The sequence below is a fragment of the Brachyhypopomus gauderio genome, unplaced genomic scaffold, assembly GCF_052324685.1.
Source record: "Brachyhypopomus gauderio isolate BG-103 unplaced genomic scaffold, BGAUD_0.2 sc95, whole genome shotgun sequence".
In the NCBI taxonomy this organism is placed as follows: domain Eukaryota; kingdom Metazoa; phylum Chordata; class Actinopteri; order Gymnotiformes; family Hypopomidae; genus Brachyhypopomus; species Brachyhypopomus gauderio.
In genome coordinates this window covers 861,277-887,634 of record NW_027506916.1, presented here as the reverse complement: position 1 = coordinate 887,634, position 26,358 = coordinate 861,277, and the positions used below count along the sequence as shown (strand labels likewise).

General features: G+C 47.5%; 2 protein-coding genes across 18 annotated transcripts in view; both read left to right on the top strand.

Moving 5' to 3' along the window:
• mlpha (melanophilin a) overlaps positions 1-16,635 on the top strand; it is a 50,151-nt gene extending 33,516 nt beyond the window's left edge. For 6 of the 8 annotated variants that reach the window (XM_076992674.1, XM_076992681.1, XM_076992680.1 and 3 more), the window contains 12 exons: positions 67-179; positions 2,133-2,174; positions 2,318-2,379; positions 2,686-2,775; positions 2,855-2,966; positions 3,264-3,457; positions 3,735-3,818; positions 5,311-5,532; positions 7,388-7,558; positions 7,864-8,028; positions 15,655-15,726; positions 15,864-16,635. In XM_076992674.1, coding sequence (XP_076848789.1) covers positions 67-179; positions 2,133-2,174; positions 2,318-2,379; positions 2,686-2,775; positions 2,855-2,966; positions 3,264-3,457; positions 3,735-3,818; positions 5,311-5,532; positions 7,388-7,558; positions 7,864-8,028; positions 15,655-15,726; positions 15,864-15,929 — 1,393 coding nt within the window. In that variant the 3' untranslated portion in view covers positions 15,930-16,635. The remainder of the gene's footprint in view (positions 1-66; positions 180-2,132; positions 2,175-2,317; positions 2,380-2,685; positions 2,776-2,854; positions 2,967-3,263; positions 3,458-3,734; positions 3,819-5,310; positions 5,533-7,387; positions 7,559-7,863; positions 8,029-15,654; positions 15,727-15,863) is intronic. The other 2 variants (XM_076992675.1, XM_076992676.1) reach the window with 2 other exon arrangements.
• Positions 16,636-17,462: 827 nt separating this feature from the next.
• The window catches only part of lrrfip1b (leucine rich repeat (in FLII) interacting protein 1b), a 36,930-nt gene continuing 28,034 nt past the window's right edge, over positions 17,463-26,358 (top strand). For 2 of the 10 annotated variants that reach the window (XM_076992663.1, XM_076992662.1), the window contains exon 1: positions 17,465-18,189. In XM_076992663.1, the coding sequence (XP_076848778.1) occupies positions 18,100-18,189 (90 nt within the window). In that variant the 5' untranslated portion in view covers positions 17,465-18,099. Of the gene's footprint in view, positions 18,190-26,358 lie in introns of all 10 variants that reach the window. The other 8 variants (XM_076992667.1, XM_076992670.1, XM_076992665.1 and 5 more) reach the window with 8 other exon arrangements.

Genomic DNA, 26,358 nt, shown 5'->3' with positions numbered 1-26,358 from the left:
CCAGGGCTTACACGCGCCACTGATGGAGCTACATGACCTTAAGCTCTTATTCTTTGTCTGCACAAGGGTCCTGAAAATGGGGACGCTGGGCTGGTACCATGACAACGTGCGGTCTCGTTTCAAGCGCTTTGGCAGTGCTAAGGTGATGAGGTCGCTCTACAAGAGATTACACGAGGACGGTGGGTGCTATAAACAGCGCGGTCAAGGCCTTTGATGACTCTGAATATGCTCACATGTCATCAGCACACATTAGTACACTTTTACACCACGAGACCAGTGGATCATTGTAGTCTGTTACACCACGAGACCAGTAAATCATTGTAGTCTGTTACACCACGAGACCAGTGGATCATTGTAGTCTGTTACACCATGAGACCAGTAAATCATTGTAGTCTGTTACACCACGAGACCAGTGGATCATTGTAGTCTGTTACACCATGAGACCAGTGGATCATTGTAGTCTGTTACACCATGAGACCAGTGGATCATTGTAGTCTGTTACACCATGAGACCAGTGGATCATTGTAGTCTGTTACACCACGAGACCAGTGGATCATTGTAGTCTGTTACACCATGAGACCAGTGGATCATTGTAGTCTGTTACACCACGAGACCAGTGGATCATTGTAGTCTCTTACACCATGAGACCAGTGGATCATTGTAGCCTCTTACACCATGAGACCAGTAAATCATTGTAGTCTGTTACACCATGAGACCAGTAAATCATTGTAGTCTGTTACACCACGAGACCAGTGGATCATTGTAGTCTGTTACACCATGAGACCAGTAAATCATTGTAGTCTGTTACACCACGAGACCAGTGGATCATTGTAGTCTGTTACACCACGAGACCAGTGGATCATTGTAGTCTGTTACACCATGAGACCAGTGGATCATTGTAGTCTTTTACTGAACTGTAGAGCTGCTTGGTTTGCACTGAGACGTTGTACGTTCGAAACGTTGTACGTGGTTGTGGCTTGTTTGCTGACGGGCACTGCAGCAAATATCTTCTGTCACCCGTCACCATAAAATCAGTCACCAGCCAAACTCGCACAAATGAAGAGACTTGGTGGCATCTCGGCGTCGCCTTTCAAGTGAAGCGTTAGCAAACAAGCCTGACAACTCTGGTCACTTAACACCAAGCATTTGCTGGGTCTGCCGCCATGCTTGAGAATTAGTTCAGCGTGTTGTTGGGGCCATCTGGGGAGCAGAGGAACCAGAGGATCACATGTTGTCCTGGGCTCTGAACAGAGCTCTCCAGAGGTTGTTTATGACCTCTGGGCCATGATCAGACATGTTATATGCAGAAATGCTAGGCATAGTAACCGTAGCTGGCAGGGGTGAGGGTTACTTGGGTGATATTTGTTTGTTCTTATAATAGACGTTATATGCTTTTGCATTATGGTTATTAAAGATTTTCTATTGTTTAAGACATGTATCAATGTTAATCTTTACTAATCTGACCTAGCAGATGAATATAGCTACTCTATAAGCATGCCTTTTAAGGCATCGCTTACAATGATTTTCTCACATTCATACAGACATAATACAGCAATAATACACTCAAATAGAGAGTACAATCTTACAATATCTATTGTGTTCTGCCATGATCCCACTATATTGTGACTACACCCTGAATGTCACTGGAAGGGTGGTGTTTTCACCCCTCCTGTATGTATTGACAGTAGATGCAGAATTGAGAGACCTTGGCATGCCACAGAGCTGATGTAATTACGCACTGGATAAGGTGTCAGACATCCTGTGCCGTGCCATTAGAGTTTCAGTACTAATATTAATCTGATTCATAGCAAGTGTTGGGTGTTATGCAACTCTAGGACAAACGACTGTTCTGGGATCCGATCGATGTGTTGTTGCTATGTGGTGTTGTTGCTATGTGATGTTGTTGCTATGTGGAGTTGTTGCTATGTGATGTTGTTGCTATGTGGAGTTGTTGCTATGTGGTGTTGTTGCTATGTGGTGTTGTTGCTATGTGATGTTGTTGCTATGTGGTGTTGTTGCTATGTGGTGTTGTTGCTATGTGGTGTTGTTGCTATGTGGTGTTGGTCTTGGGCCTTCACTGGCGTCTGTTATTTTCCCAAAGCGTTCACGCCATTCCCCTTTTGTTTGTCCAGGTCGCCGCGACGACGACACGCAAAGCATGCCCGACGTACGCAGTGAGTGGCAGAGATGCCGTTCAGCCTGTGCGGTCACATGACCAGCTGTTCATGCCTAACAGTTACCTGCTGACACGCGGCGTTGCGGTGACCTAGTGCAGGACTCACAACTGGACGTGACTGTAACTCTACGCTTTTTTCAGATGTTCACAACGGCCGCGATGATGACAACATGGACACAGTGGAATCTCAGCGCTATAAACAGGCAAATTACAATCCTGACTGGTTTAAGGGAATTACATTAAAACACATTTTACCATCATTTTGAGTACAATGAGTTTAGGATATTTTAGCAAATGCTCATTGTTAGCATTACAGAACAGTTGGAATATGAACAGTTGGAAGTGTTTGGCCACGAAAGTCTAAAACAAAACAAAAACACATTAACATTAATCCACGTTAACTCTGAATGCTGGATAAAATGTGTTTAGAGGATTAACACTGGAGTATTCTTGAGTTGGTGTATCTAGTCTTAAATGCTTAACATTCTTGACTCGTTTGGCTTCTGGAGCTGCGGAAGACGAGGCGTCTGCTCTCTGTCCATCCTCTGGATCTGGACATGGACGACTACAGCAGCCATTCACGCCGACATTCTGTGCAGGCAAGAGTAATCAATGCTCGCTTGGCATGATGGGCCTTACGACTAGATCCGGTGGATTTATCGACTCTTTTCCCCTCAGTACATCCAGGAGGAGCGGGGGCGGAGTGATCTGGAGTACTGCACTGATACTTGTTCTCAACATCATCACCGCATGAACCGCAGGACCAGTTTGGACCGGCCCACACGCCCAGGTTACCTACAGCACCGGAACACACGCTTCTTCACACACACACACACACACACACACACACACACACACACACACACACACACACACACACACACACACACACACACACACACACACACACACACACACACACACACCCAGGTTACCTACAGCACCAGAACAAACACTTCTTCACTGTCCCCATACTCATTCACACACACACACACACACACACACACACACACACACACACACACACACACACACACACACACACACACACACAGCTGTATGCTGAATAGCCTTCTTCACTGTGTAGATGACGGTGTGCACTCCGAGCACAGAATGGTGCGTGCTCGCTCACTGTCCAAGATCAACTTCCTGCCACAGCGTCCACTCTACCTGGACACGTCTGAAGAGGAGGACAGCTTCCGCGTCCCCATATACCAGCCACATCCTCGTCGGCGAAGCCACGCCTCCTCCCAGGAGAACGTCAACCTAAGTGCACCTCCGGTACGAGGGTGGCTCCACCCACAGAGTGGGGTGTGGCTGTGCGATTGAGCCATGCTGCTAAGAAACACGGTAGTGCTAATGGAACATTCCAGGAAAAACTGGATTCAGGACCCTGACTCTTGTTTTAACAGCAGTCACAGCTGGGTTAACTGTGAGATATCCACCAAGTCCAAAGCTAAGGTGGTTTTTATTAAGAAGGCTTGCACGGTGTGTCATCTCTCTGTGTCTGTCTTCACCTTCTGACCTCTGACCCCGACTCCCCGATGTCTCGAAGCAGATTAATGAACTGAGCAAGAGAATGTCTGCCATCGAGAACCTCCTGAATCGCCTGGAGGAGAAGATGACTGTCCCTCACGAGCAGGTACAACCAAGGCGTGCAGTGCACATGCACACTAGTACAGGTGAACCGCAGGCCCCATGAATGTTCAGAACCAAACGGTGGCCTGCTACTACTTCAACCGCTCAGAGATATGAGGAGACAGAGCGGGCAGTGAGGAGGTGTTTGTCTCAGAGATATGTGGAGACAGAGCAGGCAGTGAGGAGATGTTTGTCTCAGAGATATGTGGAGACAGAGCAGGCAGTGAGGAGGTGTTTGTCTCAGAGATATGAGGAGACAGAGCAGCCAGTGAGGAGGTGTTTGTCTCAGAGATATGAGGAGACAGAGCAGGCAGTGAGGAGGTGTTTGTCTCAGAGATATGAGGAGACAGAGCAGGCAGTGAGGAGATGTTTGTCTCAGAGATATGTGGAGACAGAGCAGGCAGTGAGGAGGTGTTTGTCTCAGAGATATGTGGAGACAGAGCAGGCAGTGAGGAGGTGTTTGTCTCAGAGATATGTGGAGACAGAGCAGGCAGTGAGGAGGTGTTTGTCTCAGAGATATGTGGAGACAGAGCAGGCAGTGAGGAGGTGTTTGTCTCAGAGATATGAGGAGACAGAGCAGGCAGTGAGGAGGTGTTTGTCTCAGAGATATGTGGAGACAGAGCAGGCAGTGAGGAGATGTTTGTCTCAGAGATATGTGGAGACAGAGCAGGCAGTGAGGAGGTGTTTGTCTCAGAGATATGAGGAGACAGAGCAGCCAGTGAGGAGGTGTTTGTCTCAGAGATATGAGGAGACAGAGCAGGCAGTGAGGCGGTGTTTGTCTCAGAGATATGAGGAGACAGAGCAGGCAGTGAGGAGATGTTTGTCTCAGAGATATGTGGAGACAGAGCAGGCAGTGAGGAGGTGTTTGTCTCAGAGATATGTGGAGACAGAGCAGGCAGTGAGGAGGTGTTTGTCTCAGAGATATGTGGAGACAGAGCAGGCAGTGAGGAGGTGTTTGTCTCAGAGATATGAGGAGACAGAGCAGGCAGTGAGGAGGTGTTTGTCTCAGAGATATGTGGAGACAGCAGGCAGTGAGGAGGTGTTTGTCTCAGAGATATGAGGAGACAGAGCAGGCAGTGAGGAGGTGTTTGTCTCAGAGATATGAGGAGACAGAGCAGGCAGTGAGGAGGTGTTTGTCTCAGAGATATGTGGAGAGAGAGCAGGCAGTGAGGAGGTGTTTGTCTCAGAGATATGAGGAGACAGAGCAGGCAGTGAGGAGGTGTTTGTCTCAGAGATATGTGGAGACAGAGCAGGCAGTGAGGAGGTGTTTGTCTCAGAGATATGAGGAGACAGAGCAGGCAGTGAGGAGGTGTTTGTCTCAGAGATATGAGGAGACAGAGCAGGCAGTGAGGAGGTGTTTGTCTCAGAGATATGAGGAAACAGCAGGCAGTGAGGAGGTGTTTGTCTCAGAGATATGAGGAGACAGAGCAGGCAGTGAGGAGGTGTTTGTCTCAGAGATATGAGGAGAGCAGGCAGTGAGGAGGTGTTTGTCTCAGCCTTCAGCAGGCCAGCTAGAGGAGGAGAAACTGAAGAGGAAACTGGATGAATTGATGAGCGACCGTGCGCTGTCGTCTGACGAGGAGGAGCCCAAGAGACCCGCCCACTCCAGGGGACCCGGGGGGAAGGGCGGAGCCAGCAAGGGCCCATCCGCTCAATCCACACAGGGGACTGTGCTAAGCTCTTCCAGTGATGATGAGATGCCCACTGAGGCACAGAAGGTAAGAACACACACACACACACACACACACACACACACACACACACACACACACACACACACACACACACACACACACATACACACAATAAGCACCACACTCAAACACCCTCAGCACCCAATGCAAGAGATAAAGGTGCATACCCAAGGTGTGGTGTTCATTACCGTAATAATATTGCTCAGTAATATTTTTTATCAATAGCATAAACAGTTCATAGATATAGTTTATCTGTTCTTGCTTTTTCATCAAAACAAATGGTTGATGTTTTAGTATAAGCTGCAACTTGATATTCTTGGGTGAGTTTAACCTTTAAATTAACCTTTAATAAGTACACTTTTATTATTTATTACTTATATCTATTTTAACAGCTTACCCCTTCGTTATTACTACTGACAATTATAAATGAAGAGCTTTAAAGTTATTTAAATCAGTAGTACTAATTGCACACACTCTAATTAGCATGGGCATTAGGAAGGCTAACACAGCTCAGAATAGCCCCCAGATGACTGCTCTGTTAGCAGGGCTGTTCAGTTAGCAGTACTCTGTTAGCAAGTCTGCTTTGTAAACAGTGCTGGGCTGTTCGCAGTGTTCTGTTAGCAGGTCTGCTCTATAAGCAGGTCTGCTCTATTCGCAGGCCTGCTCTGTTAGAGGTGCTCTGTAAGCAAGGCTGCTGTGTTAGCAGTCCTCTGTTAGCAATGCTCTGTTAACAGGACTCCTCTGTTAGAAGGCCTGCTCTGATAGCAGCGCTCTGTAAGCAGGGTTGCACTGTTACTATGATTAGCAGTACTCTGTTAGCAGGGCTGCTCTGTTAGTAGTGCTCTGTTAGCAGCGCTGCTCTGTTAGCAGGGCTGCTCTATTAGTAGTGCTCTGTTAGCAGTGCTGCTCTGGTGGTCATGCTCAGTTAGCAGGTCTGCCCCCTTAGTTGTGCTCTGTTAGTAGTGTTGTTAGCAGGGCTGCTCTATTAGTAGTGCTCTGTTAGTAGTGCTGTTAGCAGGGCTGCTCTATTAGTAGCGCTCTGTTAGTAGTGCTGTTAGCAGGGCTGCTCTATTAGTAGTGCTCTGTTAGTAGTGCTGTTAGCAGGGCTGCTCTATTAGTAGTGCTCTGTTAGTAGTGCTCTGTTAGCAGGGCTGCTCTGTTAGCAGGGCTGCTCTATTAGTAGTGCTCTGTTAGCAGTGCTGCTCTGGTGGTCATGCTCAGTTAGCAGGTCTGCCCCCTTAGTAGTGCTCTGTTAGTAGTGCTGTTAGCAGGGCTGCTCTATTAGTAGTGCTCTGTTAGTAGTACTGTTAGCAGGGCTGCTCTATTAGTAGCGCTCTGTTAGTAGTGCTGTTAGCAGAGCTGCTCTATTAGTAGCGCTCTGTTAGTAGTGCTGTTAGCAGGGCTGCTCTATTAGTAGCGCTCTGTTAGTAGTGCTGTTAGCAGGGCTACTCTATTAGTAGTGCTCTATTAGTAGTGCTCTGTTAGTAGTGCTGTTAGCAGGGCTGCTCTATTAGTAGCGCTCTGTTAGTAGTGCTGTTAGCAGGGCTGCTCTATTAGTAGTGCTCTGTTAGTAGTGCTGTTAGCAGGGCTGCTCTATTAGTAGTGCTCTGTTGGTAGTGCTCTGTTGGTAGTGCTCTGTTAGCAGGGCTGCTCTATTAGTAGTGCTCTGTTAGTAGTGCTTTTAGCAGGGCTACTCTATTAGTAGTGCTCTATTAGTAGTGCTCTGTTAGTAGTGCTGTTAGCAGGGCTGCTCTATTAGTAGTGCTCTGTTAGTAGTGCTGTTAGCAGGGCTGCTCTATTAGTAGTGCTCTGTTAGTAGTGCTGTTAGCAGGGCTGCTATCCTCTCGGCTAATCGCTGTTCCCTCTGCATGGCTTTCAGAGATCCACTGCGGCGGCTCTTTGTGACATCACAACCGAGGTTCTAAGAACCCTCAATGCCACTGAAAGTGTTCTAGCCGAGTTGGCCCTCTCAGACCCCCCTGACAGACCCCCGTTAGGGGTCGCAGATGTAAAGAAAGCTGATGAGGCTTACAGAGAACTTGAGGAAAATGTAAGCCTAAAGATAACTTTGCAGATATATTTGGTTCAACACACATTCATGGCAAAATGTGATACACAAGTTGGGGCTTATATCTAATGTTTAATGTGTCATGCATTTCATTGGCCATTGAATGGCCATTTCATTGGCCATTGAATGGCCATTTCATTGGCCATGTGCTACTTGAACGAATACTACTTGATGAAAACGTTAAGGAGGAAGTGGTGAACCAAGAAGCCACACGTCTGTGACCTACACCTGATGAGGAACCCTAGCTGGTGCTGCACCTTCTCATGGTCTCTCCTGCTCTGTTACAGCTGTACCTGACGGCAGGGAAATCTTTTGACATGGAGAGGAAGCTAACGCAGATTGAACGGAAGGCTGTGAACAATTACATCATCCCCCTGACCGACTCTGAGCTGTCCGAGCTGGAGGAACAGCTTTCCATAGCGGCTGCTAAAGTACAGAACACAGAGAGTGAGGTGAGAGACCATCACTAAGGTCCAGAACACAGAGAGTGAGGGAGAGAGACCATCACTAAGGTCCAGAACACAGAGAGTGAGGTGAGAGACCATCACTAAGGTCCAGAACACAGAGAGTGAGGGAGAGAGACCATCACTAAGGTCCAGAACACAGAGAGTGAGGTGAGAGACCATCACTAAGGTCCAGAACACAGAGAGTGAGGTGAGAGACCATCACTAAGGTCCAGAACACAGAGAGTGAGGGAGAGAGACCATCACTAAGGTCCAGAACACAGAGAGTGAGGTGAGAGACCATCACTAAGGTCCAGAACACAGAGAGTGAGGGAGAGAGACCATCACTAAGGTCCAGAACACAGAGAGTGAGGTGAGAGACCATCACTAAGGTCCAGAACACAGAGAGTGAGGGAGAGAGACCATCACTAAGGTCCAGAACACAGAGAGTGAGGTGAGAGACCATCACTAAGGTCCAGAACACAGAGAGTGAGGTGAGAGACCATCACTAAGGCCCAGAAAACAGAGAGTGAGGTGAGAGACCATCACTAAGGCCCAGAAAACAGAGAGTGAGGTGAGAGACCATCACTAAGGTCCAGAACACAGAGAGTGAGGGAGAGAGACCATCACTAAGGTCCAGAACACAGAGAGTGAGGTGAGAGACCATCACTAAGGTCCAGAACACAGAGAGTGAGGGAGAGAGACCATCACTAAGGTCCAGAACACAGAGAGTGAGGTGAGAGACCATCACTAAGGTCCAGAACACAGAGAGTGAGGGAGAGAGACCATCACTAAGGTCCAGAACACAGAGAGTGAGGTGAGAGACCATCACTAAGGTCCAGAACACAGAGAGTGAGGGAGAGAGACCATCACTAAGGTCCAGAACACAGAGAGTGAGGTGAGAGACCATCACTAAGGTCCAGAACACAGAGAGTGAGGTGAGAGACCATCACTAAGGCCCAGAAAACAGAGAGTGAGGTGAGAGACCATCACTAAGGCCCAGAAAACAGAGAGTGAGGTGAGAGACCATCACTAAGGTCCAGAACACAGAGAGTGAGGGAGAGAGACCATCACTAAGGTCCAGAACACAGAGAGTGAGGTGAGAGACCATCACTAAGGTCCAGAACACAGAGAGTGAGGGAGAGAGACCATCACTAAGGTCCAGAACACAGAGAGTGAGGTGAGAGACCATCACTAAGGTCCAGAACACAGAGAGTGAGGTGAGAGACCATCACTAAGGGCCAGAAAACAGAGAGTGAGGTGAGAGACCATCACTAAGGCCCAGAAAACAGAGAGTGAGGTGAGAGACCATCACTAAGGTCCAGAACACAGAGAGTGAGGGAGAGAGACCATCACTAAGGTCCAGAACACAGAGAGTGAGGGAGAGAGACCATCACTAAGGTCCAGAACACAGAGAGTGAGGTGAGAGACCATCACTAAGGTCCAGAACACAGAGAGTGAGGTGAGAGACCATCACTAAGGCCCAGAAAACAGAGAGTGAGGTGAGAGACCATCACTAAGGCCCAGAAAACAGAGAGTGAGGTGAGAGACCATCACTAAGGTCCAGAACACAGAGAGTGAGGGAGAGAGACCATCACTAAGGTCCAGAACACAGAGAGTGAGGTGAGAGACCATCACTAAGGTCCAGAACACAGAGAGTGAGGGAGAGAGACCATCACTAAGGTCCAGAACACAGAGAGTGAGGTGAGAGACCATCACTAAGGTCCAGAACACAGAGAGTGAGGTGAGAGACCATCACTAAGGGCCAGAAAACAGAGAGTGAGGTGAGAGACCATCACTAAGGCCCAGAAAACAGAGAGTGAGGTGAGAGACCATCACTAAGGTCCAGAACACAGAGAGTGAGGGAGAGAGACCATCACTAAGGTCCAGAACACAGAGAGTGAGGGAGAGAGACCATCACTAAGGTCCAGAACACAGAGAGTGAGGGAGAGAGACCATCACTAAGGTCCAGAACACAGAGAGTGAGGTGAGAGACCATCACTAAGGTCCAGAACACAGAGAGTGAGGTGAGAGACCATCACTAAGGCCCAGAAAACAGAGAGTGAGGTGAGAGACCATCACTAAGGCCCAGAAAACAGAGAGTGAGGTGAGAGACCATCACTAAGGTCCAGAACACAGAGAGTGAGGGAGAGAGACCATCACTAAGGTCCAGAACACAGAGAGTGAGGTGAGAGACCATCACTAAGGTCCAGAACACAGAGAGTGAGGGAGAGAGACCATCACTAAGGTCCAGAACACAGAGAGTGAGGTGAGAGACCATCACTAAGGTCCAGAACACAGAGAGTGAGGTGAGAGACCATCACTAAGGGCCAGAAAACAGAGAGTGAGGTGAGAGACCATCACTAAGGCCCAGAAAACAGAGAGTGAGGTGAGAGACCATCACTAAGGTCCAGAACACAGAGAGTGAGGGAGAGAGACCATCACTAAGGTCCAGAACACAGAGAGTGAGGGAGAGAGACCATCACTAAGGTCCAGAACACAGAGAGTGAGGTGAGAGACCATCACTAAGGTCCAGAACACAGAGAGTGAGGTGAGAGACCATCACTAAGGCCCAGAAAACAGAGAGTGAGGTGAGAGACCATCACTAAGGCCCAGAAAACAGAGAGTGAGGTGAGAGACCATCACTAAGGTCCAGAACACAGAGAGTGAGGGAGAGAGACCATCACTAAGGTCCAGAACACAGAGAGTGAGGTGAGAGACCATCACTAAGGTCCAGAACACAGAGAGTGAGGGAGAGAGACCATCACTAAGGTCCAGAACACAGAGAGTGAGGTGAGAGACCATCACTAAGGTCCAGAACACAGAGAGTGAGGTGAGAGACCATCACTAAGGGCCAGAAAACAGAGAGTGAGGTGAGAGACCATCACTAAGGCCCAGAAAACAGAGAGTGAGGTGAGAGACCATCACTAAGGTCCAGAACACAGAGAGTGAGGGAGAGAGACCATCACTAAGGTCCAGAACACAGAGAGTGAGGGAGAGAGACCATCACTAAGGTCCAGAACACAGAGAGTGAGGTGAGAGACCATCACTAAGGTCCAGAACACAGAGAGTGAGGTGAGAGACCATCACTAAGGCCCAGAAAACAGAGAGTGAGGTGAGAGACCATCACTAAGGCCCAGAAAACAGAGAGTGAGGTGAGAGACCATCACTAAGGTCCAGAACACAGAGAGTGAGGTTAGAGACCATCACTAAGGCACATAACACAGAGAGTGGGGGAGAGAGACCATCAATAAGGTCCAGAACACAGAGAGTGAGGTGAGAGACCATCACTAAGGTCCAGAACACAGAGAGTGAGGTGAGAGACCATCACTAAGGCCCAGAAAACAGAGAGTGAGGTGAGAGACCATCACTAAGGCCCAGAAAACAGAGAGTGAGGTGAGAGACCATCACTAAGGTCCAGAACACAGAGAGTGAGGGAGAGAGACCATCACTAAGGTCCAGAACACAGAGAGTGAGGTGAGAGACCATCACTAAGGTCCAGAACACAGAGAGTGAGGGAGAGAGACCATCACTAAGGTCCAGAACACAGAGAGTGAGGTGAGAGACCATCACTAAGGGCCAGAAAACAGAGAGTGAGGTGAGAGACCATCACTAAGGCCCAGAAAACAGAGAGTGAGGTGAGAGACCATCACTAAGGTCCAGAACACAGAGAGTGAGGGAGAGAGACCATCACTAAGGTCCAGAACACAGAGAGTGAGGGAGAGAGACCATCACTAAGGTCCAGAACACAGAGAGTGAGGTGAGAGACCATCACTAAGGTCCAGAACACAGAGAGTGAGGTGAGAGACCATCACTAAGGCCCAGAAAACAGAGAGTGAGGTGAGAGACCATCACTAAGGCCCAGAAAACAGAGAGTGAGGTGAGAGACCATCACTAAGGTCCAGAACACAGAGAGTGAGGTTAGAGACCATCACTAAGGCACATAACACAGAGAGTGGGGGAGAGAGACCATCAATAAGGTCCAGAACACAGAGAGTGAGGTGAGAGACCATCACTAAGGTCCAGAACACAGAGAGTGAGGTGAGAGACCATCACTAAGGCCCAGAAAACAGAGAGTGAGGTGAGAGACCATCACTAAGGCCCAGAAAACAGAGAGTGAGGTGAGAGACCATCACTAAGGTCCAGAACACAGAGAGTGAGGGAGAGAGACCATCACTAAGGTCCAGAACACAGAGAGTGAGGTGAGAGACCATCACTAAGGTCCAGAACACAGAGAGTGAGGGAGAGAGACCATCACTAAGGTCCAGAACACAGAGAGTGAGGTGAGAGACCATCACTAAGGTCCAGAACACAGAGAGTGAGGGAGAGAGACCATCACTAAGGTCCAGAACACAGAGAGTGAGGTGAGAGACCATCACTAAGGTCCAGAACACAGAGAGTGAGGTGAGAGACCATCACTAAGGCCCAGAAAACAGAGAGTGAGGTGAGAGACCATCACTAAGGCCCAGAAAACAGAGAGTGAGGTGAGAGACCATCACTAAGGTCCAGAACACAGAGAGTGAGGGAGAGAGACCATCACTAAGGTCCAGAACACAGAGAGTGAGGTGAGAGACCATCACTAAGGTCCAGAACACAGAGAGTGAGGGAGAGAGACCATCACTAAGGTCCAGAACACAGAGAGTGAGGTGAGAGACCATCACTAAGGTCCAGAACACAGAGAGTGAGGGAGAGAGACCATCACTAAGGTCCAGAACACAGAGAGTGAGGTGAGAGACCATCACTAAGGTCCAGAACACAGAGAGTGAGGTGAGAGACCATCACTAAGGCCCAGAAAACAGAGAGTGAGGTGAGAGACCATCACTAAGGCCCAGAAAACAGAGAGTGAGGTGAGAGACCATCACTAAGGTCCAGAACACAGAGAGTGAGGGAGAGAGACCATCACTAAGGTCCAGAACACAGAGAGTGAGGTGAGAGACCATCACTAAGGTCCAGAACACAGAGAGTGAGGGAGAGAGACCATCACTAAGGTCCAGAACACAGAGAGTGAGGTGAGAGACCATCACTAAGGTCCAGAACACAGAGAGTGAGGGAGAGAGACCATCACTAAGGTCCAGAACACAGAGAGTGAGGTGAGAGACCATCACTAAGGGCCAGAAAACAGAGAGTGAGGTGAGAGACCATCACTAAGGCCCAGAAAACAGAGAGTGAGGTGAGAGACCATCACTAAGGTCCAGAACACAGAGAGTGAGGGAGAGAGACCATCACTAAGGTCCAGAACACAGAGAGTGAGGGAGAGAGACCATCACTAAGGTCCAGAACACAGAGAGTGAGGGAGAGAGACCATCACTAAGGTCCAGAACACAGAGAGTGAGGTGAGAGACCATCACTAAGGTCCAGAACACAGAGAGTGAGGTGAGAGACCATCACTAAGGCCCAGAAAACAGAGAGTGAGGTGAGAGACCATCACTAAGGCCCAGAAAACAGAGAGTGAGGTGAGAGACCATCACTAAGGTCCAGAACACAGAGAGTGAGGGAGAGAGACCATCACTAAGGTCCAGAACACAGAGAGTGAGGTGAGAGACCATCACTAAGGTCCAGAACACAGAGAGTGAGGGAGAGAGACCATCACTAAGGTCCAGAACACAGAGAGTGAGGTGAGAGACCATCACTAAGGTCCAGAACACAGAGAGTGAGGTGAGAGACCATCACTAAGGGCCAGAAAACAGAGAGTGAGGTGAGAGACCATCACTAAGGCCCAGAAAACAGAGAGTGAGGTGAGAGACCATCACTAAGGTCCAGAACACAGAGAGTGAGGGAGAGAGACCATCACTAAGGTCCAGAACACAGAGAGTGAGGGAGAGAGACCATCACTAAGGTCCAGAACACAGAGAGTGAGGTGAGAGACCATCACTAAGGTCCAGAACACAGAGAGTGAGGTGAGAGACCATCACTAAGGCCCAGAAAACAGAGAGTGAGGTGAGAGACCATCACTAAGGCCCAGAAAACAGAGAGTGAGGTGAGAGACCATCACTAAGGTCCAGAACACAGAGAGTGAGGGAGAGAGACCATCACTAAGGTCCAGAACACAGAGAGTGAGGTGAGAGACCATCACTAAGGTCCAGAACACAGAGAGTGAGGGAGAGAGACCATCACTAAGGTCCAGAACACAGAGAGTGAGGTGAGAGACCATCACTAAGGTCCAGAACACAGAGAGTGAGGTGAGAGACCATCACTAAGGGCCAGAAAACAGAGAGTGAGGTGAGAGACCATCACTAAGGCCCAGAAAACAGAGAGTGAGGTGAGAGACCATCACTAAGGTCCAGAACACAGAGAGTGAGGGAGAGAGACCATCACTAAGGTCCAGAACACAGAGAGTGAGGGAGAGAGACCATCACTAAGGTCCAGAACACAGAGAGTGAGGTGAGAGACCATCACTAAGGTCCAGAACACAGAGAGTGAGGTGAGAGACCATCACTAAGGCCCAGAAAACAGAGAGTGAGGTGAGAGACCATCACTAAGGCCCAGAAAACAGAGAGTGAGGTGAGAGACCATCACTAAGGTCCAGAACACAGAGAGTGAGGTTAGAGACCATCACTAAGGCACATAACACAGAGAGTGGGGGAGAGAGACCATCAATAAGGTCCAGAACACAGAGAGTGAGGTGAGAGACCATCACTAAGGTCCAGAACACAGAGAGTGAGGGAGAGAGACCATCACTAAGGTCCAGAACACAGAGAGTGAGGTGAGAGACCATCACTAAGGCACATAACACAGAGAGTGGGGGAGAGAGACCATCACTAAGGTCCAGAACACAGAGAGTGAGGTGAGCGAGACCATCACTAAGGCCCAGAAAACAGAGAGTGAGGATAGAGACCATCACTAAGGCACATAACACAGAGAGTGGGGGAGAGAGACCATCACTAAGGTCCAGAACACAGACAGTGAGGTGAGAGACCATCACTAAGACCCAGAACACAGAGAGTGGTGGAGAGACCATCACTGAGGTCCAGAACACAGAGAGTGGTGGAGAGACCATCACTAAGGTCCAGAACACAGACAGTGAGGTGAGAGACCATCACTAAGACCCAGAACACAGAGAGTGGTGGAGAGACCATCACTAAGGTCCAGAACACAGACAGTGAGGTGAGAGACCATCACTAAGACCCAGAACACAGAGAGTGGTGGAGAGACCATCACTAAGGTCCAGAACACAGAGAGTGGTGGAGAGACCATCACTAAGGCACATAACACAGAGAGTGGGGGAGAGAGACCATCACTAAGGCCCAGAAAACAGAGAGTGAGGTTAGAGACCATCACTAAGGCACATAACACAGAGAGTGGGGGAGAGAGACCATCACTAAGGTCCAGAACACAGACAGTGAGGTGAGAGACCATCACTAAGACCCAGAACACAGAGAGTGGTGGAGAGACCATCACTGAGGTCCAGAACACAGTGGGAGAGAGACCATGATAGCACATTTACCTCTTTAGCAATTGCTCTTATCCAGAGTGAGCTGCATGTTTATCAGTATGATGTTCTTGTGCTCCATGGGAAACAGACCCAGATATATATGGAAACACTTGGAACGTGTCTGGTTGATCATTTGTCACCAGACATGTTTCCACTTTATCTTGTGCTTCTGAGTCAAGCCAAGGACACTTTTCCCTCTGTAGGTTTCAGACATTGAAAATAAGATCGCTGCTCTCAGTGTATCGGGACTCTCGACAGACAAGGCCCAGAAAAAGGTGATGGTGTTGCACTTAATAGCACAGACATACCCAAATGCTTTATGATTGATCACCCCATTTACTAATACATTCATCAGAATCCCAATATAACCCTAACGCTGGTGAGTCTGATAGTTTTTTTTCTGGATTTGCAGGCATCAAGCGTACAGCAGAGAAGAAAAACGACCCAAGACATCAGCTCGAGCAGAACATACTTCTAAGAGGCCGCAGAACGGTGTCTCACCATCTTACTGTCTTTCTAGAATGGCCCCAAACTTTTCCTGTTGTCCCCCCCCCCCCCCCCCCCCCCCCTTTGTCCATCTTTTGTTAGCAAGACACAGACTAGTCCAGCAAGACACACTAGTCCAGTGAGAAGACTAGTACTGTGAGACAGACTAGTGCAGTGAGACAGACTAGTCCAGCAAGACACACTAGTCCCGTGAGACAGACTAGTGCAGTGAGAGACACTAGTCCAGCAAGACACACTGGTCCAGTGAGAAGACTAGTACTGTGAGACAGACTAGTGCAGTGAAGTAATCTAGTGATTTTCACCCTGTCAGGGTTTGAAGCACATTCAGCTTCACTGTACGTGCTGTCAATAACAATACTTATTAATGTTTAGGAAGCATTACACAATGTAGACTATGAATCATAAATCTGCTCTCTTTAACGGTCAATGTGACATGCCTGTAGAAGAAATACACATAACTCATTCACATGATCTTAAAATGCTTAAACAGTGAGAGTTGTTTTACCATGGTGTGGTTGATGTAATAGATACAAATATATGTATGCTTTGAAAATGCAGTTATTCCGTTCTTAACCTGTTACACAATTCTGCCTTTACACAATATGTAAAACGATATGTACAGTACCAGCCAAACGTTTGGACACAGTTAATCTTAATAAAGGTATTTTAGTCCAGTGGATTATTCTCAAATTCATTTCTAAAAATGATGTAAATATATATATATATATATTTGACATATATCACTGATCAGTTTTACCAAACCACATCACCAAACAATCTATCCAGTCAAACAATGAATCTGGTTTTTCCTTTGTTTGGGGGAGACGGAAACACACACATAGCGTAAAACCGTCTAAAGCCTCAACCAGATTACCCTCAATTAATCGCTACGTGATAAAAAACAAACAATAAACCCCATAAAATCCATAAGCTCCATTCATATTAAGTGCAACCTATGATGAATGGAGACTCCAGATGATGAAGCCCCGCCTTCATCTTCCTCCGTCGGGACGTCACTGGACTTTCAGGTGTCTAAGAACAATGATGACGGTAAAAATGATCGACTTAACACCAAGTGTGCATAGCTGTCATCTAAATACAGGACAGTTACTTCAAATCATCTAATATTTGTTTACTAGAGCATAATCACACGTTTTCTTTCATTGGTTTGGCGTCTTGCTTGTTTTTATTAAAGTCGAAAAAAATACAAAATAAACAGTAGGTGTGTCCAAACTAACGGGAAGCTCTTCTGTAGATACCGGTCGGAGACGCACGAGGGAGACAAAACACCACACACTCATGAAGGTGAACAGACCATGGAGCTGTGGACGGACGGACAGACCGAATAATACATATAATAGGCTATATAAAATAATAATATTAACAAATCTATACGTAATTTGGACACAACTAGATAGATAGATAGATAGATAGATAGATAGATAGATAGATAGATAGATAGATAGATAGATAGATGAGAAATAGATGAGATGTGCTGACCTCATTCATGTTGCACGCCTGTGCCTGTGTAATGAGTTGGGAGGGCGGAAGTCCACCTATTTCCAACGGCACCGATAGGCCCATCCTCAGAGGGCTGGTGGGCTGGACCCGGACCGCGTCCTGATCTCCCGTCCTCATCACCCGTCATCCACGACTGCTGTGCCGGAAAACAGACACATTTGCACGGGAGGTTCGTGGTGCAGCGGTTCACTGTGTCTGATACCGCACCGCGTTGGTTCTGGACGGGAAGAGAGGAGAGATATGTTGCGCCCCGCTCCTCGGAATGCCAGCAGCCTGTCATTATGTCGGATTAGCACGCTGTCATCTCGTCTTCTCCACGTAATGTTTTGACACATCCAAGATATTTTTAGTTGAATATATTTTTTTATCTGAGCAAACGGACTGCTGCGATATTTTCACGCACATCTGTTACTATGAGGATTCAAAAAGAAGATGAATCAAACTGTGTCTCTCTGGGCAGATGGACACGTAGCGAATGGGTACAATGTGTCTGGACACTTTTTTAATACCGACAGTGGATTCCAGACCCGTTTTTCACACCTGAGGTTTTTATTTGCCGGTATGGAGTGTGTTTAGGTTTGTTGTTTTAAACAGCTCTGAAGAATATAACATTATTAAAAATGGCAACTCAGGTCACGGGGAGGAAAAGAATCCCGAACAAGGAGAAACTAACGGCGGAGGAGGACGCCCTGAGTCAGATAGCCCGAGAGGTAAGTGTCTGGGTTCAGTAGAAGGTACGTGTAGCCTGTGTCTGGGTTAAGTAGAAGGTACGTGTAGCCTGTGTCTGGGTTCAGTAGAAGGTACGTGTAGCCTGTGTCTGGGTTCAGAACCAGGTACATGTAGCCTGTGTCTGGGTTCAGTAGCAGATACGTGTAGCCTGTGTCTGGGTTCAGTAGCAGATACGTGTAGCCTGTGTCTGGGTTCAGTAGCAGGTATGTGTAGCCTGTGTCTGGGTTCAGTAGCAGATACGTGTAGCCTGTGTCTGGGTTCAGTAGCAGGTACGTGTAGCCTGTGTCTGGGTTCAGTAGCAGGTACGTGTAGCCTGTGTCTGGGTTCAGTAGCAGGTACGTGTAGCCTGTGTCTGGGTTCAGTAGAAGGTACGTGTAGCCTGTGTCTGGGTTCAGTAGAAGGTACGTGTAGCCTGTGTCTGGGTTCAGTAGCAGGTACGTGTAGCCCGTGTCTGGGTTCAGTAGAAGGTACGTGTAGCCTGTGTCTGGGTTCAGTAGCAGGAACGTGTAGCCTGTGTCTGGGTTCAGTAGAAGGTACGTGTAGCCTGGGTCTGGGTTCAGTAGCAGGTACGTGTAGCCTGGGTCTGGGTTCAGTAGCAGGTACGTGTAGCCTGGGTCTGGATTCAGTAGCAGGAACGTGTAGCCTGTGTCAGGGTTCAGTAGCAGGTACGTGTAGCCTGGGTCTGGGTTCAGTAGCAGGTACGTGTAGCCTGTGTCTGGGTTCAGTAGCAGGTACGTATAGCCTGTGTCAGGGTTCAGTAGCAGGTACGTGTAGCCTGTGTCTGGGTTCAGTAGCAGGTACGTGTAGCCTGTGTCTGGGTTCAGTAGCAGGTACGTATAGCCTGTGTCTGGGTTCAGTAGCAGGTACGTATAGCCTGTGTCTGGGTTCAGTAGCAGGTACGTGTAGCCTGTGTCTGGGTTCAGTAGCAGGTACGTGTAGCCTGTGTCTGGGTTCAGTAGCAGGTACGTGTAGCCTGTGTCTGGGTTCAGTAGAAGGTACGTGTAGCCTGTGTCTGGGTTCAGTAGAAGGTACGTGTAGCCTGTGTCTGGGTTCAGTAGAAGGTACGTGTAGCCTGTGTCTGGGTTCAGTAGAAGGTACGTGTAGCCTGTGTCTGGGTTCAGTAGAAGGTACGTGTAGCCTGTGTCTGGGTTCAGTAGCAGGTACGTGTAGCCTGTGTCTGGGTTCAGTAGCAGGTACGTGTAGCCTGTGTCTGGGTTCAGTAGAAGGTACGTGTAGCCTGTGTCTGGGTTCAGTAGAAGGTACGTGTAGCCTGTGTCTGGGTTCAGTAGAAGGTACGTGTAGCCTGTGTCTGGGTTCAGTAGCAGGTACGTGTAGCCTGTGTCTGGGTTCAGTAGCAGGTACGTGTAGCCTGTGTCTGGGTTCAGTAGCAGGTACGTGTAGCCTGTGTCTGGGTTCAGTAGCAGGTACGTGTAGCCTGTGTCTGTGGTGTTCAGCAGCGTCACGCTGCGCAAGATCTCGTAACGAGGCCGCTTTTAGCAGAAAAGGTTTACCCTGTTAAACGCTAGTGGTCCATGAAACAATATATTATACGCATGATGGTTAGTGCAATATGATTCCCGTTGTCGTTTTACGCATCCATCACTAATCTTAATGCTACCATCCCGGTAGTGAAAGTATGACGGATAGAATGACGCCGCTTCGGTCGTATTCATTCCCCGCCTGTACTGAATATAAAACTCAGAGAGGTGGTCGTTAATGACAAAACAGCGTTTATTATTTGCATCTTCCGTCAGAGAGAATTGTTCTTAATTTGATCTACATGGTTGCCCACGTGAACGTGTTGGCAGTTTGTTATTAAAGGCGAATAAATTACGACGGCGAAAGGGGGTTAATTGTGAGATCCTTGCAGCAGAGGCACGCGCCCCTGCACAGTCTCACGCGCAAACGGGGCAGCCGTCTACCTGCACGAGGCTGTGACGTCTTCAGCCAGAGATCAAACGAACGACGGAGACACGTCACACGGCGTCCGCGTCACACCCTGTAAATCACGACTCGAGCGTCACAGTTACACGGTGGACGGATCGATATAAATCTTATGGTTTAGTAATGATCCACGTTCATAAATATGACGGTATATCAGTAACTAACAGGCTGAACGGTGACTTACACTGCAGCAGGTCTGCAATATGAGTAATTCTCTTTATTAATCTGCTTCATGGATTTTTTATTTGCCCGCCCTGCTGTTTAATGCCACTTTGCTGTGGGAGCTGCTCTCGGCATTTCTACCTCTGACACTAACTGACCTCTAAGGTCTGGTGACCACATCTGCAAAGCATTTCCTCCACACAGAACGCACACACACCAGTGTTCTCCTCATTCTCACAATCACAAACTTCCCACTGTGTTCAGTGACCGATCCAATCACAACCACCGTCAGCTTCAAAAGTAGCTTAAAGATGCATATGGAAATGTTTTAGGGTATTAAAGAGCCCTAGTTATGTGACCTTTGTTTTAGGATATTAAAGAGCCCTAGTTATGTGGCCTTTGTTGTAGGGTATTAAAGAACCCTAGTTATGTGACCTTTGTTTTAGGGTATTAAAGAGCCCTAGTTATGTGGCCTTTGTTGTAGGGTATTAAATATTCCTAGTTATGTGGCCTTCTTCTGTGTATTAAAGAATCCTAGTTATGTGGCCTTTTTCGCCATATTAAAGAACCCTAGTTATGTGGCCTTCTTCAATGTATTAAAGAACCCTACATATATGGTCTTCTTCTGTGTATTAAAGAACCCTGGTTATTTGGCCGCCTTCTGCGTATTAAATAACCCTAGTTATGTGGCCTTTGTTTGTTGCGTTCTCATACAATTTGATTTCTGCCCAGTCTTTCTCAAAGGATGAGTCATACTCCCATGGTGAGCGTAAAGGGACTATTATGAATTATAAACTAACTTTTCCACTCTCTCGTGAACAGATTTATTGGCTCAAACAGGTAATATTTTAAGCAAAGGGTAAACCAGACTTTCCTGCTTTGCACAATGTGCACTGCTATTAAAATACCCCAAAGATTGCCAACACTAGCGTATTTTCATCGGGCAGAGCTGGGGACAGCCCTTCCTGTCTGTTGCACCAAGCCCACAATGCTTTGGGCTTCAGGACGTCCCTGCCCATGCTCTCTCAACAGGGACCTTCAGTGACATGGACGGAGGTGTAACCAGCAATGACACTGAGGTGTCTTAAGTCAGCCGACAACATACCTGTGCTGTCACACTAACAGATGTTCAGTTAGACTGTGTGAGACGCTGGAGTGGGTCCACTTACACCACATTTATTTTGTGTATCATGAATACCGAGTTCAACTTGAGGACCAGACCTGATTAAAGTTTATCCGCATCCGCGCTGACCTGTGGATATAAGATTCCTGAATGAGCGCTAAGAAGCTTCAGCTCCCAGCAGACTAACTGAGAGTCCTGCTCGCCTTACCGAAACATGACCACTTTTACGTCCTCTAGTTGGTTACGTTGGTAGCATGGCCTAATCTTCATTTCAGTGACTGGCATGTGGATGTCCCACAAGGCCGTTCACACATTATTTGAACAATATGGGAGAGAAAAACAGAAGCTAAATGCAGGAGGTTGGTGTTCCCCGGTGTTTTGGGCTCTTCTTTAGCATGACAAGATAGGGCCACATTATTTCCGTTTCAGTGTGGGGACTTCTCAGTCCTCAGACGCCACATGTACTCTGCTCACAGTCCCACACCTACTGGGGAATCATCTGCTTCCTCTCCAGTAACTTTCCGTTAGCGGCTGCTAACGATGCTCCCCACTCATACCTAGTCTCGGTGTCACAGCGTGCTGCTCAAACGTGTCCAGAAATCCCTTGAAGCATAAACACAGAGACTGTCTGAGCAGAGGAGGCCCTGAGGACCAGATCCCGTAGAAGAGCCCAAAGTGCAGAAGGTCTGGATGGAGTTGTGGAGCGATGGCTGAAGGTCACCTCCTCCGTCCATGTTTGCTGCTCCGCAGAGCAATGGGACGACTTCCTGTTTGTCCTCGTGGAGAAATGTGGACGGCTGCACGTGGAAATAAACCACTCTGCTGTTGACGTGGGTCTGAGCACTTTGTGCTCTGGGATTCTCTTTGAGATCTCACGTGCAGGAGCTCCACGTGAGTCTGGTGCACACTTGTTAATGGTGAATGTTTGAGGAAAAAGAAATAATTTCCTGTCCAGATGTTGTAATAATCCAGAGTGGATGTGAAGACTCACTTTGACAACTCCTGCTCCACTTTAGCGGGGAAATATGTGCTTAGCTTCATCCCTGTGTGTATGCCGAGTGATGTCAGGCTGAACAATGTGTCTTGTGGAATTATTATAGAAATATTAGCCTTTGATTTTCTGATATTGCACAAGGCTGCCACTAAGACCTTTTAATAAATCACATTTAACTGTATGCTGTGAGCAAACTAACCAATCACAGATGTTCCAGATGAGATTTCTGACCAATCACAGATGTTCCAGATGAGAGTTCTGTGGGTGTTTTGATGAACCACAACACTCGATCCAATGCACATAAGTAATTGTGTTCAAAATAATGGGTATTTGCATTACTCATGATTTATTGTGTTTTGATCTATTGAAATAAAATATTAATAATAATAGTAATAATTAGTAAGGGAACTTCGATGGTGTATTATTTTATCACATTTTTTTACTTAATTACATTTCATGTTTGATCTAATTATTTTAATAGTTATGCCATTTTATTACAATATTTTATTATGTTTGTTGTCTTCTATTTATTCTTTAAAGCACTTTGAGTTGCATGTATGTATGAAAGGTCTGTTGCTCTGGATAAGAGCGACTGCTAAATGTAAATGTAAAGGTGCTATACAAAAAAAGATTATTATTATATATTGTAAAGTGTATCACAACATGTAGTAGTATAATGTGTAAAAAAAAAAAAAAAACCCTTTTTTCCATCTCGTTTTAGCACAGTCTATGACCACAATCAAAACATTTGTACTTAGAAAAGAACGACATGTTTAGATTTGAAAACTAAAGGCAGTTGAGGAAGTCTAACAAGAGCTGTCTTTATTATTAATGGGTGTTAATGGGCCTTTTGAGGTTTTGGTCATTCTTTTCCTTATAGCAAAGGAACATATGTCAAAAAGATTGTTCTTACTAACATGAGATGCAGCAGACAGTGCTTCTGTTGAACTATCTTAGTACTGTCATGGTGGAGTCTGTCTGTGTGTGCCTGCGTCTGTCTGTGTGTGCCTGCGTCTGTCTGTGTGTGCCTGCGTCTGTCTGTGTGTGCCTGCGTCTGTCTGTGTGTGCCTCTGTGTCTGTGTGTGCCTCTGTGTCTGTGTGTGCCTCTGTGTCTGTCTGTGTGTGTGCCTGCGTCTGTCTGTGTGTGTGCCTGCGTCTGTCTGTGTGTGTGCCTGCGTCTGTCTGTGTGTGCCTCTGCGTCTGTCTGTGTGTGCCTCTGCGTCTGTCTGTGTGTGCCTCTGCATCTGTCTGTGTGTGCCTCTGCGTCTGTCTGTGTGTGCCTCTGCGTCTGTCTGTGATCGTCCTGTAAATGTGGAGTTATTCATATGGCTAGAAATCCTGTGGGACTAAAGTATAGTATAACCAGGATGCAGGGGAGGGGGTGTCCTGTGGTGGGGGTGTCCTGTGGTGGGGGTGTCCTGTGGTGGGGGTGTCCTGTGGTGGGGGTGTCCTGTGGTGGGGGTGTCTGGTGGAGCAGAAACGTGGCTTAATGAGACTGTTAAACACACAACGTGGATTCATAGAACCGCTTGGACTGTGATCTGCATGAAACTGTCAGCATCATAGAGGTTATAGTATACATGCAGGAAACTAGCTGTAAAACCTTTCAGACCAACATACCTGCACAGAGAACTCGGTCAGCCAAGCTTGGTGATCATTTACATTTTCTCCATCGGGGACGCCATTGGTGCAGGGGCTGTGTGTGCGTGTGCGTGTGCGTGTGCGTGTGCGTGCGTGCGTGCATGCGTGTGCGTGTGCGTGCGTAACCTGTTGAGGTTGAGATGCCAGGTTGCCCTGATTTAATCCTTGGACATATTAACACCTGTAAACTCAAACATGTCTCACCCACATATCAACCATGTCAATGTGTCAATAGAGGTGATGGCAGACTTGACCATACAAGAAACCCAGCAGGCACAGCTGACCATCACACTGCTGGTCTGGGACCTGCTGGGCAGGACATCAACGAGGGGGTGTGGTCAAAAACCGTTAAACAGGAATGAGGAATCGGTAGAAACCCTGATGACGTGCTACAAATGTCCTGACTGGGATGTGACTGGGATGTCGTGACTGGGATGTGACTGGGATGTCCTGACTGAGATGTCCTGACTGGGATGTCCTGACTGGGATGTGACTGGGATGTCCTGACTGAGATGTCCTGACTGAGATGTCCTGACTGAGATGTCCTGACTGGGATGTCCTGACTGAGATGTCCTGACTGGGATGTCCTGACTGAGATGTCCTGACTGAGATGTCCTGACTGGGATGTCCTGACTGGGATGTCCTGACTGGGATGTCCTGACTGGGATGTCCTGACTGGGATGTGCTAGTGTGTGGAAACAGCAGGGAGGAGCCCATGAATGTTGTAAAACATTCTATTCTTCTCAGTGAAGATATGATTATACCCAGATATGGTTATACCCAGATATGGTTATACCCAGATATGGTTATACCCAGATATGGTTATACCCAGATATGGTTATACCCAGATATGATTATACCCAGATATGATTATACCCACAAAATCAGTTAGAGGGTTTTCTGCCCTGAATTACAGAACCAAAAATGAGTTGAGAAGACGTCGGGTTCAGCTGCCAGTTCAGTTACGTGCTTCATCCACCCTGACCTAGAACATCACAGCGTGGTTTGGAGAGATAAGAACCGTCAATGTACAACCTCAAAATCACAAACTCAGCAGCAAAATCATCGTCCAGGAAGTGAAGTCTCTCAGCAGCAGGTACAGGATACAGAGAGTAAAGAAACCCAAACAAAGTACTGACCCCACACGTGTCCCACACACACCCACACGTGTCCCACACACACCTGCACATGTCCCACACATACCTGCAAGCCCACATTTTTACCACTGCACATATGTATGTACATAAGTATTTTAAAGCAATCCCCTGATATACTGATATAATGTGATGCAGTTAGAGGCGAGGCTTTTGTGCAAGAACTATATCATAAACTGGATCACAAACTGCATCATAAACTGTGTTCATCCATCTACTTACATCTGCTTATCCGGGTCTGGGTCGCGGGGGCAGCAGCCTAAGCAAAGAGGTCCAGGTTTCCCTCTCTCCAGCCACCTCTTCTAACTCCTCTGGGGGGGTACCGAGGCGTGTGTCATAAACTATATATATTTACTGTATGTTTAAATCTCACCTGCCTTCTGTGTTTGTGCTACAGGATCCTACTGTGTCAGCATGGTGAAATATTGCAGTGTGACATGAAAAAGTGAAAGAATGTATTTAATTTATAAAACAAATCTTACACATGACCATCAAACGTCATGACCATCTGGTTCCATTTGATCAAATCTGATCCTCAGTCATGTTCAGTTTAACTTCCTGGTTTTCAGGGGCTTCAAGCATCAGACTTGTCTGATAAGAGTGTTGTTACCGTTCTCAGAATAACCGAGCATGTGAGTTGTGTGAGGATGTAGTTCTCTGGTTTTCAACCCCTATTAGTCTTGCTTTGGAGCATTGCTGACGTGTGTGTGTGTGTGTGTGTGTGTGTGTGTGTGTGTGTGTGTGTGTGTGTGTGTGTGTCCTGCATGAAGGCGATGTAGGAGCTCTTTACAACAATAGTTTATTTTTCCACATTGCCACTTAGAAGCAGAAGTTGCATCACGTCAAGTTCTAAATTTAACTTTGCAGCTCAGTGGAACATCTGAGTGTTTAATGTCCAAGCCACCCCTAATCCCCCCCTAATCCCCCCCTAATCCCACCCCAACTACACTAACCCTAACAACTTTAATAATCCCAGCAACCCCAGTACCCCCACACCAACCCCACCCTCTAGCTGTGGTCCTCTCGTTTTCCGGCCTGTGACATCCCAAGGCAGGAAGGCGTCGGTCCTGAGAGGTTCATGTTTGGAAGCAAACACATGTTCTTCTACGCATGCCAAGGCTGGTAGAGCAAC